At 37.4% G+C, this 18,286-nt stretch overlaps 1 protein-coding gene across 10 annotated transcripts in view; it reads right to left on the reverse strand.

Annotated features, from left to right (window-relative positions):
- The window catches only part of CDK19 (cyclin dependent kinase 19), a 158,262-nt gene that overhangs the window by 46,916 nt on the left and 93,060 nt on the right, over positions 1-18,286 (reverse strand). For 5 of the 10 annotated variants that reach the window (XM_025444894.3, XM_049092463.1, XM_025444896.3 and 2 more), the window contains one exon: positions 2,625-2,735. The exons of 1 other annotated variant lie outside the window; for it this stretch is intronic. In XM_025444894.3, coding sequence (XP_025300679.3) covers positions 2,625-2,735 — 111 coding nt within the window. Of the gene's footprint in view, positions 1-2,624; positions 2,736-3,616; positions 3,707-18,286 lie in introns of all 10 variants that reach the window. 4 more of the 10 variants (XM_049092462.1, XM_049092461.1, XM_049092464.1 and 1 more) reach the window with 1 other exon arrangement.

Genomic DNA, 18,286 nt, shown 5'->3' on the forward strand with positions numbered 1-18,286 from the left:
ACTATTAAGATTTCCATAAAATAGGACTGAAAGGTAAAAAGCATTGATGTTTGAAAGCCTGCATAAAAACAGTACTAGTTTTATTCTCTACCAGAATGAGAGATTAAAAAAAAAAAAAAAGATCCTTAAATCTTTACTGTTCTTGGTTTTTTATTTATTTATTTTTTTAAGTAAACTCCATGCCACACACATGGGGCTCAAACTCACAACCCTGAGATCAAGAGTCGCATGCTCTACCAACTGAGCCAGACAGGCACTCCTAAATCATTACTGTTCTATAAAAAGTTAGCACTTCAAGCATTTGTGTAATGTCACTGACTATGTGTACATTTGAATTATTGGTAAGCCTCTTTTGGCACAGAAAGAAATCAGGATACATTCCTGGTAGTTAATATTAAATAGGAAATCACTAAAACAGTGGAAGGAGAGAAAAATGATTAATTCAATCCCACTGAAATAAATATAACTGTATCAACATATTCAAATTTTTATGTCCATATGTTATTTTCTAAGTTATAAAAACATTATAATGATAGGGAAAAAAATGCTACCTGTCCCCCAAACCTCCACCTCCATCTCCACCTCACCCCTCTGCAAAACATGACATAATGGGTATTAAAGGTCATTTAAGCCCCTATTAAAATAATATCGGTAAAGCTGTCAACAATGCTCCACTAACTTTAAAATGGCCAAATCGGGGGGCACTAACTTTAAAATGGCTCAGTTAAACATCTGCCTTTGGCTCAGGTCAGGATTCCAGGGTCCTTGGGTCAAGCCCAGAAGTAAGGAGTCCCTGGTTCAACAGGGAGTCTGCTTCTCTCTCTCCCTCTGCCATCCACTCCCCAACCCCCTGCCCCACTTGTGCTCTCCGGCTTTATCTCTCTGTCAAATAAAATATTTTTAAAAAATAAAATAAAATGGCCAAATGGCATGGGAAAATTTTAATCTATTACATACCCTTCTTGCTTGTTTATAAACCGTTTAACAACGTGTACTTTACTTAACAAACTAATAGAAAATTAGGGTTTGTACTATAGCACCAGTGTCCAAAAAATATATATAATAGGGGTTACACATTTCAACTTTTTTTTTCAAGATTTTATCTCTTTATTCTTGAGAGACACACAGAGAGCAGAGACACAGGCAGAGGGAGAAGCAGGCTCTCCATGGGGAGCCCAATGGGGGAATTGATTCCAGGACCCCAGGATCACGACCTGAGCCAAAGGCAGATGACGCTCAACCGCTGAGCCACCCAGGTGCCCCACATTTTAACTTTTTATAGCCACATCAGAAGGGGAAAAAAAGAGAAACAGGTAAAATTAATGTAATATATTTTAATCAACCCAGTATATTCAAAATATTATCGTTTCAACATAATTAATATAAAAATATTAATGAGGTATTTTATATCTCTTTCATGCCAAGTCTTCAAAAGTCAGTATGCATTTTATATTTATAATGCATCTCAATTTAGACCAGCTACACTTCAAGTGCTCCATAGGTACATGTTGCTAGGGGCCACTATGGGGCAACACAGTTCTAAGGACTTAACTAGTCCGATGCACTACATGTCCTTTCATCATATCATGTGTTCAAACATTATCACATTATCAAGTAAACCTGGGCAGAAATATAAACCATACAGAAAAATGGGGAAAACACAACATTTATGAATATCCATGAAAAAGAAAGGAAAAAAATTCACTGAACAGCTTTGACAATATGCTATAATAGCATAAATTCTCTAAGTTCCTTCAAGACCTATAAGTCTGTTAAAGTTATTCCTAAATAGATGTGTAATTTATATAGATGATAAACCACACCATGTTAAGTCAAGACTTAACTATCCAAAATTTGGACTTACTACCAAGCTTGAATTTTTTTTTTTTTTTTTTTTTTTTTTTTACTTTTAGCAACTTCTTGGATAAAATGTTTAAATGCCCTGATTTCTAACTTTAAAAATTTGGAATTAGAATTTTTGGCTAATCTTTGCAAAACCACACGTATGTACTTCTATTTGGTAGAGTCGGTTTTAAATGGCAAAATGCTGCAAGGGATTGACCTCAACTTAGAAAGAGAAATTATTCACAAATACATAACTGGTGAAATTTGAACTACTGTGTGTACCACAAAAGGAAGCCACTGGGTGGTTCAGTGGTTGAGCATTTGCCTTTGGCTCAGGGTGTGACCCCAGGTCCTGGGATCCAGTCCCCAATTGGGCTCCCTGCAGGGAGCCTGCTTCTCCCTCTGCCTGTGTCTCTGCCTCTGTCTCTGTGTCTCTCATGAATAAACAAATAAAATCTTTAAAAAAAAAAAAAGGAAGCAATTTTCACTACACTTATCAGTAAACTGTCATTGATTACTTGCATAAAATGACGATCTCACGCACATTAACACTTTCTGCAGTGAAATTTTTGAATATTACAAATGCTATCTTCTCAGTATAAGATGACAATGTTTATTGCTCAAATTCTTTTAAATCTGCATTTCATTTAGTATTTATTTTAAACTCCTCTAAACAAAGCAAGTTTTCCTTTACGTGCATTAGCAGTACGTAGTGCATACATCTGTTGCTCCATACCTAGATAACACAGCCTTAAAAGATAAAGTGACTTCAGACTTACCCACAAATCATGTTCTGCATAATCAAAGAGCAGCCACACCTTCCTGTCACTGTGAGAAAGGAACACCTTCTGCAATGCGATCACATTCGGGTGCTTCAATTCTCGCAATAGCTGAATGCAAGAGGAAGAGAGGGGTCACTCTCCTGTTCTCAAGGAAGAGGCAGTGATGCATTTTTCTATAGCTTTCCAGCAAAATCTTTGAAAACTTAGACAATCTAGATGACTAAAATAAAATTAAAAAGAAATACCCCTACTCAGAGAGAACCTCTGCTACATCTTGGCACACATCCTTCCAATCCTATTCCTAGGTGTATGTGTCTGTTTTTAAAATGCAATCATTTTAAACAGTAAAATGTAAAATGGTAAACAAAGGTAATATCATATCACTAAGTAACTAAATATGTCTTGGAATGCTGTTGGGGGGGCAGGAATCACGTATTAATTCTGGGTTTTTTTTCTACCTTAGCACAGTATGTGCTCAGTAAATATTTGACAAAAGAAGGAAAAAGATATTTAGCAATCCCTACACTTAACCATGCCTAGAGCATGTGGTTGACGTTTTTTAGAAAAGCAGTGAGCATAAGGTAATGCCTTTTATACCCACTGATTAAAAAAAAAAAAAGTGGTGTAGAGAAGAGGTCCCATAAATAGAGGAAAAGAATAGGCCCTCACAGAGTAGAAGCTGGACCCTGAGAAGAAGAAGGAAATCATAAGAAGATAGACCAGATCCGCAAGTGAAAACTTAGCACTTGGCACATCACAGGCAGTTGTCTGATAAATTATTTAGCAACAATGACTTTAGCTGTTCAAGAGGAAAGCCTTATAAACGCGCCTCCCTCAGGCTGTCCTTAACCGGTTCAGATTTAACACTAGCATACTCAATGTGATATTCTAAATGTCTTTTAAATGTAAAAATCTGTGGGACATGCAAAAAGGGAGAAGGAACAAAATCTCTACTGAATACTCTCAGTGTGTAGGATGACTTTACATACATGGTTTTTCTCTCGTTTAATCCTTTCAACAACCCTATGGTGCGCATGGTAGCTGAAGTCCAGTGTTATAAAAATAACTCGACCAAACACCTAGAAAGAGAATAGGTTTGCATTTAAAGGGATCTGACTAATTTCAAAGTCCATGTTTTTCCCAGTGTGGCTAAAATCCTTGTCTTTCATTCCTATAGTGTAATGGGCAAGACAGACGTACAAATCGATCAACGAGACAAGAGAAAAAGAATGAATTGCTTACTCATTCTAATAAGTGTGGTTATTTTTATTTTTCTTTTTTTCCTAATAACTCTAAATGAGTAAAGTATACCTTCGGTGCCTCTGCTGGAATCATGTAAAAATCACGTGAACTACCATCTCTGGAACTTTTATAAATTACTTCCCGGTTGCCTGATTCTTCACTACTTTCAAGGTTAGGTGTCCCAGTTCATCAATTCTCTCATTTTGGCTTCTGTACTTCAGCTCTTGCTGCTCTTGGACCTACACTTTGACCACCTTGCTGGAAGGTGGTGCTTTGCCAGCTATAATCTGGGCATGGTTCCTGGATGTGACTCTTTGGGTTCTCCTTCAACCCACATGCCCTGGATCACGGCTAAAAAGTAACCGTTAGGATGGGCTGGGCTGCCCCTAGACAGCCTTCTACTTTATAGTCTGCCTCAGGATTCTATCCATACTTCCTACTGGATCTAGGTGGGAAAGGAAGAGCTGGAAGAAAATGTCCGGGAAGATCTAATAGTCCTACTCCCTTGGTAGGAGGAAGAGAGGGGGGCAATTAGGTGGGCAGCTCTGTTCCCACTGCCCAAGAAATGTTCAACAATCCTGCTTCTTGCTTCAGATGCAAACATTAGACATAATATACTCCTAATTAATGACTGAGTCAGAGAAAGTGGAGGATGCAGAGCTGTATCCAGATAGTTTCCTGCTTTTGAATGGCTAAGGCTCCCAGACTCAGGGGCTCATATGTCTAATAACCCTTCTTGCCATGGTCAACTTCAAGCACTTGGACCCTCACTGCCTCACTGTAGGCCTCACTGCCGGTGCAATGTCTCGTCGCCCTTTCTTTCTGACTCTTGGTGTTAATGAACTAAGAAAGTTTGGCTTTATTAAAAGTCTCTACCCAAAATACGTTCTCTTTGTTGCCTGAAGTGGAAGGGGGGGTGAAACTCACTTCTGCATCTAAACCTGGCTCTGACTTGTCCAGGGGAAGGGATGTCACATGTAGCAATATTTAATCAATATCTCTAAAAAGTTATGTTTTATGTGACTACAAATTGGTGATCCCTCTACAATGAAAGCACTTTAACTCCCATGTTTAAAGAGTATTTTGAATAGGTGACACATTTACATGGTCCCAAAATCAAGGGTACATAAAACGCTATCCATTGAGATGTTTCATTACCACTCCTGCCCCTGCAGATCTTAGTCCTCCTTACCTGCTGGAACTAACAACTTTTATTAGTTAATCCTTCCAGTGTTTCTTTATGCAAATAAAAGCAAATATGAATATATATTTTATCTGGCCTTATAGTACTACTTACTATCTACCCTAAAAATTCTCTCCAATATCAGTATAATATTAACATGTAGAAATCTTTCTTTTTCTTTATTACAGGGGTGATATTCTTGGGTCTTTTTCTTTCCAGGTTCCTTTTTTTTTCTATTGTGGTAAAATATATATGACATAAATCTATCATTTTCACCATTTTTAAGTGTACAGTTCAATGGCTTTAAATATATACACACTGTTGTGCAACTATCACCACCATCCTTTCTCCAAGACTTCTTTTAACATCTCAAATGAAACACAATACCACTAGGGCGCTTAAGTGGCTCAGCGGTTGAGCATCTGCCTTTGGCTCAGATCATGATCCCAGGGTCCCGGATCAAGTCCTGCACTGGGCTCCCTGCATGGAGCCTGCTTCTCCCTCTGCCTGTGTCTCTGCCTCTCTGTCTCTCGTGAATAAATAAATAAAATCTTAAAAAAAAAAAAAAGACGCAATTCCATTAAACAATATTACCCTATTCCAAACCCCTCTACTACTCTACTTTGTCTCTATGGATTGGACTATTCCTGGTACCTCACAAAAATGGAATCATATAATATTGGTCCTTTTGTGTCTAGCTTCTTTCACTTAACACATCTCCCAGGTTCATCCATGTTAGATCATATGTCAGAATTTCTTTTCTTTTGAAAGCTAAATATTCCATTGTAGGGGCACCTGGGTGGTGTAGTCAGTTGAGCGGCTGACTCTTGGTCGTGATCTCAGGGTTGTGGGATGGAGCCCCACTCAGGCTACTCACTCAGTAGGGAGTCTGCTTGAGGATTCTCTCTCCCTCCCCTTCTGTTCCTCCCCACCATGCTATCTCTCTTTCTCTCTCTCATTCTTGCTCTCAGCAAACAAATTTTTAGAAAAATATTGCACTGTATGTACATAGCACCTTTATTTATCCATTCATCCTTTTCATTATCCCATGGACACCTGGCTTGATTCCGCCTTTTGGCTACTATGAATGAATAACACTGTCTTGAACACTGATGTACAAATACCTCTTTGAGTACTTGCTTTCAATTCTTGTATATACCCAGGATTATTCTTGTATATACCCAGGAGTAAAACTGATGTATTCCATGGTAATTCTATGTTTAATTTTTTGAGAAGCCACCATATATTTTTCCTTTTAATACAACATACAGGAGAGAAAAGTGTAAAGTTTGCAACTGCATGGACTTAGTAGAAATTTTTCCCTCAGCCCCAAATTTGTATTTTCTACTACAGCAATATACACTTTCTATTTCTGCATATGTGCTGAGTCCGACTCTACAGGTCTCTGTAAGTCACTCAACGTCTACATGAAGGCAAATGAGGCAAAGAAATAGCAAACTAATGCTACCCAAGCCTATTCTGCTTCTTCTTTGAATTTGTCTTTCACTCTACAAAGTGGTATTTCAAAAATACAAAACTGATCATCTCCAATACCAGGGATGGGTCTGAGGAAGTAAAACAAGAGATAAGACAAAGGCCAAATAATGGGGAGCCTTGTAAGCCGTGCAGAAGTGTCACCAGCAAGGCTCTCTGGAAACTTACTGGGCACAGGGGATTAGTGGAGAAGCCAGTTGATATTAAAGGTCCCACACTTTGACAATATTCTGTGTATGTTTCTTGGTCAGGTCACTGAACAAGCAAGTTTGAGGGTACTGGAGATTTGGCTTCACAGAACCATCTGTACTTCATGTTTATTTATATTAGTATATTTTCATGCTGTTTTCATGCTGTTTAACTGTTTACAACTGCCTCCCATTAAACTATGAGGACAATTTTTAATTTATTCCTGTTCATTTTATATGGCTTGGGTCACAATCCTAGGGTTCTGGGATGGAGTCCCACATCGGGCTCCCTGCTCAGCGGGGAGTCTGCTTCTCCCTCTGCCCTTGCCCCCTGCTCATGATCTCTTTCACTCTCTCTCTCAAATAAATAAATAAAATCTTTCAAAAATAAAATTTTTGAATCTAAAACATATCTGGTTCCTAAGGCTTCATTTAAGAACTAGGGACTTAGGTATTCTTTATTTATTTTATCTTGTCTATTGTCTGTCTCTTGCCATTAACATATAAGCTCCATGAAAAGCAAAGTTTTTGCTGGTTTTATATGCCACCCCCCTCCCCCTTAAAATGGTGCCTAGCACATAGTAAGCACTCAATAAATATTTGCCAAAAGAATTAAATCTACTGAACCTACCTAGTTCTTACGAGATAAACCAGGAAATAGCTTGGAATATTATAAAACTTTAGTATCCTTTCAAAAGGTGTTTTGAACGATTTTGTTTTTAATAAACTAAATAGACCATGTCTGAAACAGTTTTTTTAAGGACACTGACTTACTGCAAGCTACATTTATTTTAGGCTTAAAAAGGAACAGTTCTCTCAACTAGCGCCCACACTACCGGAAGTGGAAGAGAGCTGCCTTGATGTAAAGAGCAGAAACACAGTTCTTAAGAGTTCAGGGTGAGGTATTCCACCTGTGTGGAACCTCAAGAGCAAAAGGGTGCTGCGAGGGTGCTTCTTGAAAGGGCCGTGAATGAAATAAACACTACAAAATTCTGAAGAAAATGTACACAGGAAAAAGGGCAGCATGGGGGACACACCTAGAAAATTAAAGCAGAGATTAAGCCACTCAAGGTTAGTTTGCTAACAAAATGCTAGATCCGAAACAAATGCCACACAACAGTGTACTCTCTACCCTGATTTACAGAAGCAAACAAACAAAAACAAGGAAGTTTCTCTGCCGCTATTTGCTGAAGAAACAGCAAACATAAATGTCCAATAATAAGAACACTGGTATGTGAATTGTGGTATATCCACATATTGTAAACTTACATGCATAGGCCAAGAGCTTTTAAGTACCTGAGAAAAGACATATACTACAATATTGTGATATAATATAAAAAGGCTGCAAGATATTAAATGTTTATCAAATAGGAAATACATCAAAGCATGAATATAGTCATCTCTGGGTGGTGGGATTAGGTGTGGTTTTTAGTTCTATTTTTGTTTTCCAAGTTCTCTATAACGAGCATTATTTTATTATTTAAAAGTTCAGGGGGGTGGGAGTGAATGGGTGACGGGCACTGGGGGTTATTCTGTATGTTGGTAAATTGAACACCAATAAAAAATAAATTAAAAAAAAAGGAAAATAAATAAATAAATAAATAAATAAATAAATAAATAAATAAAATTCACACACATGCAGACACACACCCCGAAAGAAAGTTCTTTCTCTCCAGAAATCTACCTGCTAAGATAAGATACTATCAAATTATCACAGCTTCTTATGTGATTGATTTGAAAAGGGACTCAAAGAAAGAAGGAGATGGGTGTGCTTGGACCTTCCTTAATTCTTGGCAATATCAGATTCTACCAATGGACTTGAATCTCTTGTCATGCAAATATTCATCCAACACAACATCACGCAATTAGAGATATGCTTTAATCATATCTAAACAACAGTGAAGTATAATGTGACTTTCCTGTGAAAAGCCCACACTAAATGATAATATTTTCTGTGCAGATACTCAGAGCACTAACATAATCTCAACAGAGCTTAATGAAGAATGTGCAATGAACATGCCTACATTTTATCTGATCTTCCTTCAAGGGCATATAAGCAAATATAAAGAGTATCCATTTTTCACTATCCTAAACATATAATAATTTAAAGTTACAACCCTAAACTTTTCTTAAAGCACAATTTAGGGTCCTGACTCACGTTGGGGAGGCTTGGGAGACTAACAACAACAGAGCCCATTTTTAAAAAAAGATTTTATTTATTCATTCATGTAAGAGAGAGAGAGAGAGAGAGAGAGACAGAGAGGCAGAGATACAGGCAGAGGGAGAAGCAGGCTCCATGAAGGAAGCCCGACGCAGGACTCAATCCTGGGACTCTAGGACCAAGCCCCAGGCCGAAGGCAGCACTAAACTGCTGAGCTACCCAGGCTGCCCCCATTTTTTTTTTTTGTAATACACACATCTTTCTTCTCCTCTCATTCTGTTCTCCAAGTCTCTGATGCCCCCATGGGTTCCAGATTCCTCTTTTAGGGTATCCTTTTAGACTTCAATCACTCACTCACTTATCTCAAAGTAAATTCAATTTTCTGTTCTTTTTTTTTTAAGGGGGGGGGAGAGAGATGAGGCAAGAGGAGAGGGAGAGAGAGAAAGAATCTCAAGCAGGCTCCATGCCCAGAGCAGAGCCCAATGAGGAGCTTGATCTCACAACCCTGAGGATCATGACCTGAGCTGAAATTAAGAATCAGATGCTTAACCAACTGAGCCACCCAGGCACCCTCAATTTTCTATTTTTATTTGACCTGTTGAAAGTAATTGCATGATTCATTTGATTATCAATCTTTCCCATTGTGAAAATGGCTTTACTTTAGGAAGCACTGAATGTATCATTTTTCAAAGTGTATGACCCCCTCCCCTGCAAAAAAGGAAGACAAATAAGGTAGTTATTTTATGGCAGAGAGGGGACTCACCTAATTTCAAAATGCCACAGTCTTCCCAAACTGAAACCTAAGAATTAGCATTTTGAAATCTGACACTTCCACATCTTTGACAGTAACCCTTTTGGAAGCTGATCTTTGCAAGCATATAGATACATTATAACCCTCCAGCAGGTGGCACTCATACTCTGAAAAGGGGTCTATAAAACAGTAACCCAGCTTTGGTTCACGGTGGCCTTAAATTATTTTGCTTTATTTTACTTTAGGGACACTGCTTGGGTACTAGACATAAACATCAGGGAGGTCAATGCTCCCACTACCACAAAGTAGAAGCGATGGTGAAGCAGCAGGCATAATGCAAAAAGTAGGGGTTTTCGAAATCTGAGATCTGAGTTTGAGTTCTGACTTATCAACTGTATGACATAAAGCAAATTGATTTCGAAACCCTTCTGAGCCTCATGGAATAATGAATACCTACTGCCAAACAAACACAGTCTCTGTAAGAATTAAGGAATATAAGTACATTGACCATGTAACAAAAATGCATAGGGTATGCTACATACTTGATAAATTATAATTATTGCTCCAATTAACTCTTATTAACAAGAATGGGATGTGGACTAAATGACATAATATTTGCAGAATGCCTGGCATACTATAAGTTCTTGATGAACAATAGCTGCTATTGTTGGTAAACATAAGTGGAAGAGACCAACCAGTCTGGACAGAGAACCTGTTAAAGGGGGATGTGCTGTGATGTGGAATGCCATAGCATCTCCTTACCAAATTCCTGAAACAGCCCCTGGTTGAATCCATGATAATACTAAGGATACAGAAGTTACTTTCTTTTCCATTTTGTAACAGTCTGGCTTCCTCAAGTACCTGTAGTACTTGAGGTCTGAGAGAGATACTTGAAACCAAGTGAGGTCTGTAATAAATAAATAAATATGCCCTCAACTGTGAGAGATATGTTTTTTTTTAAACGATGAGTGTTTAATCTTTCATGTAACATATTCTATAGGATAAAGTTGTACGTTTCTTATAAATCAACGGCACTCTGAATATATAGTTTAAATATGAAAAAAAGAATCAGATGCATATCAAAATAAAGAGTTTACAAAGTAAAACCTACATAACTGGAATTCTCCAGGGCTTTCTGATTCATTGAGGTAGTCAAAAAATCTTTTCTTGTTTCAATGTTCCCAATTAAAAATTTTCCCTACCCTCACAATGATCAAAACTAAATTTGTCTTTGACTCTAGAACATTGTTTTAGAGTCTTGGGGTTTCAATAAGTAAACCTCTAACAAATGTTGATTTCCTTCTCATCTCTCATTTCCCTTTCTCCTAGAAGAAAATGAGGAAGGAAAAAAAATCCAATTTAAACTCCTTGTTTAGATCCTTGCTTTAAGAAAAAAAAAAGTATTGTCTTATTCTCCATAATTCTGCTCTAGTTCTCTTTTCCTTTTCTATTTGGCAGTCCCTCTTGACATCTTACTTATGTGTCTGAGGTTTAGCTATTACTTTTATGGAAAATCCCAAATCTCAATCGCTAGCTCTAATCTTGCCCCTAAACTCTGACATCAATTCCCAACTATGCATATAAACATCCTCATGAAATCCCACTGTGCCTCAAAACCCACAGATGCAAGACTGAACATCACTTGCTCACCTCTACCTCCCTCTTAGTGTGTCCACTACTGCAATTACACTAATACTTCCTAATCACCAAGATAGGCTCAAAACTTATAATCAATCAGTTTCCAGTCACTGAACAAGTGCTACGTAGTCTGCCTTTTTTTTTTTTTTTTGTACTCTACCTTTTAAGTGCCACTCATGAATTCTCATCTTGACAATTAAAAGAAAACCCTTAACTAGTATTTACACATGTGCTCCTCTCTCTACCTGGAAAGATCCTCCGTATCCTCTTTGTCTCATTAATGCCTACTTGCTTTTTCAGAAAGGAGGAGTTCGTCATGGCTTTTAGGAAGTCTTCCCTGAAACTCCTAGTCAGAAGTAGGTATCTCCTGTTTCTACCTTGTTAACACACCATTAATTAAATAAAATTATGATGTAGTTTAATTATCTATCTCCCTTAATAGATTATGAGGTCCTGGAGTACAGAGACTATATCTTGCATCTCTACATTTCCATTGTCTTGAACAAGCCAGACACATGGTAGGTGTTCCAACAAATGCTGGCTGAATTGATGAGTGATGATGTATCTCCTACCTCTTCTAATACATCCTATGCATCAACATCAGAATATCTTCCTAAAATAAAAAGTCTGATAATGTTAACTCTCCCATCTCAAAATCTTAAATGGCTTCAAAGTTAAAATTCCTAAATAGAATATTCAAAACCATCCATCCCAAAGGCTAAATCTATTTTTCCAGAAATAATCTCTTGGGGGAGGGTGTTGGGAGAATCTGAGACTCAAGATAAAACTGCGTTGTAGGGCAGCCTGGGTGGCTCAGTGGCTTAGTGCCAACTTCAGCCCAGGGCCTGATCCTGGGGTCCCAGGATCGAGTCCCACGTCGGGCTCCCTGCATGGAGCCTGCTTCTCCCTCTGCCTGTGTCTCTGCTTCTCTCTCTTTGTCTCTGATGAATAAATAAATAAAATCCTTTAAAAAAAACTGCATTGTAAATGAGGCAGATGGATAAGATCCAAATTAAGGACAAGTGAGCTTTTTCTTGATAAAGGGAGTAGTATCATAATTGCCATATGTCTGTCTGCCTATGTTGTGGCCTTCACCATAAGGATATTTCCTATGCCACCATCACAAATGGGCTCCCAAGGTCTCTGTACTGCACAGAATTCTGCCCATTACCCAATATCTCCCACACAGCCTTGCCCTGGCTCATGGAGATGAGGCAGAAACATGATAGAAAATACCCAGCAGGAAGAAAAGAAAGAAAAGAAAGAAAGAAAATACCCAGCAGGTAGCAGTGAGAGGAGGAAAAAAAAAGTCAAAATTCCTTAATAAACATGAATGCCTAGCATACTGCAGGCACAGGGAGTCCCCTCAGGTTAGTTTACGGCCTAATGGAGACCAAAGAGGAGAAAGATTGAACAAATGATTATAACTATTATGAGGCTATTAAGAAAAATACAGAATATGCAAAGACAGCAAACCTAATCTGCTCTGGGAAGTCCAAGAAGGTACTCTTACTGAAGATGCTTGTTGGAAAGAGCACTGAGAAGTACAGAGCCTCAACCTGCAAGGACGTGCACTCAGCAGTTATTCTCATTATGTCATGAAGACACCAGTTCAAAAAAAAAAAAAAAAAAAAAAGAAAAGAAAAGATACAAACTCTAAGAATCCTTCACTATTCATCTTTTAGGAGCAAATATCAAATGAAAGTCATACTTTATTCTAAATTTGCCATGGCACACTTCTAACACTGTGTAGTAGAGATGGCTTTTCTTTCCAGATGAATATTTATAAAACCACCTAGCACAGGATCTGGCACAAAGCAGACACGTAGCAAGTTTTATTGAATGAGAAGATGAAAGCAACACTATATGAACTGGTTTGCAAACACACCGGTTAGATGACATTTATTCCACATTGAAAAAAAATAATATTTTTAAAACCAAGAAACAAAATTTCTAATAAGGAATTTAGTGAGTCTGAAACTTGAAGTCGGCATTTGATTAATTAAGCAAATATAGTAGTCATTTTATCCGCAATGGTCATAATAAACCTCATTTAAAAAAAGATTTTATTTATTTATATTGAGAAAGAGAGAGAGAGAGCATAAGAGAACAGCAGAAGAAGAAGAAGAAGCAGACTCCCCGCCAAGCAAGGAGCCTGATGCGGAGTTTGATCCCAGGACCCTGGGATCATGACCTGAGCTGCAGGCAGACACTTAACCAACTAAGCTGCTAGGTGCCCCTTATTTTTATCTTAGTGCACTCTCAAGCTATCTGGGTTCACACCTAACCCATACCTTTATAACTTATACTTCTAAAATATACAGTTTACATTCTCTTTAACAAAAGCAGGTGACCAAATAGCCCTGAAAGCCATCTCCTACCTACTCCCTCCCTGCCCCGCCATCTAGATGGTTCTGGCTGAGGATCTTTACAGAGAGGGAAGGGGTTTTGCTTCTGAAGGAATTTGTTTAATACATGTTGGAGGTTCTGCTTTTCAGAATGACTGGCATTATCAGTGGTCAGATACCCCTCCCATACCACTGCAAGAAATTGCACTAACATTTACAACTTATAGCTAAAGATTTTGATTAAATATTAACAACTAAAATACCAATATCAGTAACTCAATGTATTTTACATCACTATACTTCTAGAGAATGTAAACACAGTGAAGACAAGGCTCAAGTAAATTAATCATTCATAGTTCCTGAAGACCTCAGAGGAATTCAAACAGTAGTAATAAGTAAAGCTACTAAATGATCTGACCAAAATGCAATCCAGGAAATGTCCACTGTATTGTTTCCATTAAACAGAAAATTCACTTCCTTCCTACTCTGCTAAAAAACCTTTGTATGCATTATAAGCAAACACAGAGGGGGGTGAGTTTCCACAATGAAACAAATGACTTCTTTTACATTAAACATCTATTAGAATTAATAAATCCTAAATATTCCCACTGAGTATTAACTTTACCTTTTTAAAAGAGCTTTACTGTGACATATGTGGCTTTTATGAAAATATGTTAAAGCAGTGATGGGGGGGAACCTAGTAATTACTGCATTATAATAATGAAAGGGAATTCAAAATACTGAAACTTTCAGTAATATTGCAGTTAGCACAGATGTAAAAGGGACAACATTAAATAAGCTTCCTTTGAATAATCTTGGAGCTTTGAAATGTCTTCATCCAAGGTCACTTGAAAAATACATATAAAATGTCAAATCTCACTTAACTCTCCTCTGAAACATAATTCTTCAATATAAGTTCTGGTCACACTTAAAACAAACATCTGCTATAGAGAAAGCTTCTTTTAAATAAAATTCACAGGGAAAAGGTTAATAAATGTGACTACAAAACTATCTTATTCAGAAACCATATCCTAAACAAAGTCAAAAGGATATTAGAAAACATCACCAAATTGTAAGACATTAATAATAAAGGGCTAATTTGCTTCATTTATAGGGCTTACAAACATTAAGAAAAAAAAAACTTTGATAAAACAATGGGCTGAGAGTATGAATAGATATTTCACAAAAAGAAATACAAACTAAAATACTCAAAAATTATATGAAAAAATGACTCAATTTAAGAATGCAAATTGAAGCAACGGAGATATTTTTCATCTATCAGATTGGGGGAAATGTTAAAGCTTAATAGTATCTAAATGGTATCAATAGGAAACTGGCTGAGTAAATTAAGGACCATCCCACCATGGAATATTATATAGCCATGAAAAATAGTACAGTAAGAATTAGATAGATCTGTATTGTTGGTATGGAAAGAGTACCAAGATAAAATGTTAAGTGATATAGATGGAACAGAATATATAACATCTTTTGGTACTTTTAAAAGTTATAGGGGTGCCTAGGTGGCTCAGTCAGCTGAGCATCAGAGTCTTGGTGTAACCTTAGATCATGATCATAGGGTTGTGGGATAGGTCCCTGTCAGGCTCCATACTCGGCACAAAGTCTGCTGGTCCCTCTCCTTCCCTCTCTGGCCCTCCTCCCACTCCCATGTGCATTTGCTCTCTTTTTCCAAAATAAACGAATAAAATCTTTGAAAAAAAAATTTTTTAATAGAAGATATATAAGTGCTGAGAGACACATTTAAAAAAATCAGTAAGGCCAAAAGGAGTCATTTATAGTGCCTACTTTTGTACAGAAGCACCAGGCTGAGGAAGACAGAAGTTTAAATTTTTTTCACTTTAAATCTTTTGATATTTTTTCAATTCTTACTATGCTATATTTCTTCAATATTTTTGAAATGTCAATAGGAGTTACCTGAAGGAACAAATTATGCATAATTTGAATTTGCTACCTTATACTGCTCTGCATTTTTAAATTAACTTTTATAAGAATCTACTCTAAGATATTGATTGCAGCTTATAACCCATTAATGGATTATGAAATCAGTTTAGTGAGCCGCAACCAGCATTTCCCATTCACCGAGCGAAATCACTTTGGGACTAGAGCAGAAAGTAATTGAAAACACCAAAGTGTACCTCATAGATTATGAGCAAGAGAGAGCTAGAGCAAGAATGGATCACAGTCAAAAAGGGTTTAAAAATCACTGCTCTAGGATATTATATGTTAATACAATTTGGGTCACGAAAAATCTTAATGGGGCAGCCCCGGTGGCTCGGCGGTTTAGCACTGCCTTGGGCCCAGGGTGTGATCCTGGAGACCCGGAATCAAGTCCCTCGTCGGGCTCTCTGCATGGAGCCTGCTTCTCCCTCTGCCTGCCTGTCTCTCCCTTTCTCTCTCTCTCTGTGTCTCTAATAAATAAATAAAATCTTAAAAAAGAAAAAATCTTAATGACCTTATCATTTCCATTCTACAACCAAGGATCTTCTTATCTTAAACTGAGTTTTTATACATCCATTCTTAGTATGACTAACTTGAAAAAATACTTTAGTTGAAATGGTAATAAAGAAAAATACAATTTCTGAAAAACCTAGAGATGTACTAATAAGACATCTATACAATGTACACAAAGACTTGAATTAACTTTTAAGAATGAAACTACATACATATGTTGGAAATAGCCCCACATTGTAGGTTATAAACATTAATAATCTCTGGAATTGATAAGACTAAAATTAAAGAAGTTTGGTTAAAATTGTTTATCTATAAAGAAATCACCAAAATAACAGAATTCTTTAAAATGCTAGGCTATCTGAGAATTTGACAGAAGCTAGGCTTCTGTCAGAATATTGACAGAAGAACACATAGCTCAAATACATATACAACAGATATTCATGAGGGCACGTATTTTAGGTTCTTTTTGTTGTCAAAGGATGTGTTTATTCTGGTTACACACACAATCTATTGCCCAATCACCTGTTTGATGAAGGTAGATAACTAAAAAATTATTAGCCAGGATTAGGAACATAGTTCAGTCACCATAAATTAAGCAAAACTGAAGAACTTATAGGAGAATGAAATCAAAAGACTTTGTCTTCACTAACATGGCAATTAAACCCCGTACATGATGCAGTCAGTGCATCCATAGAAAACTCGTTTTTTTTTTTATTTCACAAGCGTTAATTTCATATACCTTTATTCCTTCCATCCTTTTCTCCCTTTCACCCACACCCCATCTTCCACTAACCCTTGCTAGCTTTTTACTTTGTTTCTTTCCATTCATGAAGGGCTTTACTATTAATGATCTCTCATTCTTCCAAATCCCTATGGGAATTATATATACCACTCATATGGAACTTAACATATGATTTCTTTTATTATCTACCTTTAATACATATCCTAATATTGTTATATATAATTATATACTTATGTTAACTCTGGCAAACTCTATGGTCTTTCCATACTATGAATGTGATTAAGTATCAATAAATCATTTTAGTTATATTTTTAAGTTCTCATATCACCTAGAAGTCAAAAGCTGTTCAAGGCATGGGTTCCATGACTAAATAGATTCCAGTAATCCACATATTTCCTGGGAGTGTGGATCACAGGCCAAAAATAATTTTGGAAGCAGTGAATCCAATGAGTCTTAAAAAAAAGAGACTCACTGGGAGGGAGAGAGGATATTACTGGACATGGATAATGGCAATAAGGATAGAAAGGGGCACTGGGGTGGCTCAGTGGTTGAGCATCTGCCTTTGGCTCAGGTTGTGACCCCAGGGTCCTGGGATCGAGTCTCCTATTAGGCTCCCTGCAGGGAGCCTGCTTCTCCCTCTATGTGTGTGTGTGTGTGTGTGTGTGTGTGTGTGTGTGTGTGTGTGTCTATCTCTCTCTGTTTCTCATGAGTGAATAGATAAAATCTAAGGGGGAAAAAAGGATAGAAAGGAAGTCAATAAAAAGAGGGGAGGGAAGAACTAGTATGATAGGCTAAGGGCTAATGATCCAGTATAGCACAAACCACTGAACAGACAATGGTGTAATTTAGAGACAAGGAAAAGAATTACAGCTTTGAGGTGGGGAGAAATGTTGATTTTAATTACAATTGAGTTTGAGATGTTCGTGGGGCACACTGATAGCAGTCTTGATTACAAGGATCTGGAACTCAGGACAGAGTGTGCAAGTGGAGACAAAAAACTGAGGAGTCATCAGCACAAAGGTAAGATGGTCCCAGAAGTGTTTTGCATGCAAAGGTGAGAAGGACAATTAGTGGAAAGTACTTTTGGGAAATAAGAACATTTAAGAGTCTGAAAAAGAACCATATAAGAGAAAAAGGATCACACAAAGACTCAGAATGTAGACTCAGAGGAAAAGTCTTTTTCTCCCAGGACTCGAGAGAATATTGGCATAAAAACCAGAGTTTCCTTCTTATCAGAAGGGAGAATAAAGATAATGATTTCAAGTGTTGAGAGAAGTGTCAATCTATTAGATCTGTCAACCTCTATTGGAGGTATTTAGGAAGCTTAGAAAGAACAGTTTTCTTCACTGACACTTTAAATTCCAAAGGAAAGGTATCACAGTTGTCTTGTTCATTGTTACTGCATGGAGAACCAGGCCCGTCATGTGGCGGGCACGCAGTAAG

This window comes from Canis lupus, chromosome 12 (assembly GCF_003254725.2).
Source record: "Canis lupus dingo isolate Sandy chromosome 12, ASM325472v2, whole genome shotgun sequence".
Taxonomy (NCBI): domain Eukaryota; kingdom Metazoa; phylum Chordata; class Mammalia; order Carnivora; family Canidae; genus Canis; species Canis lupus.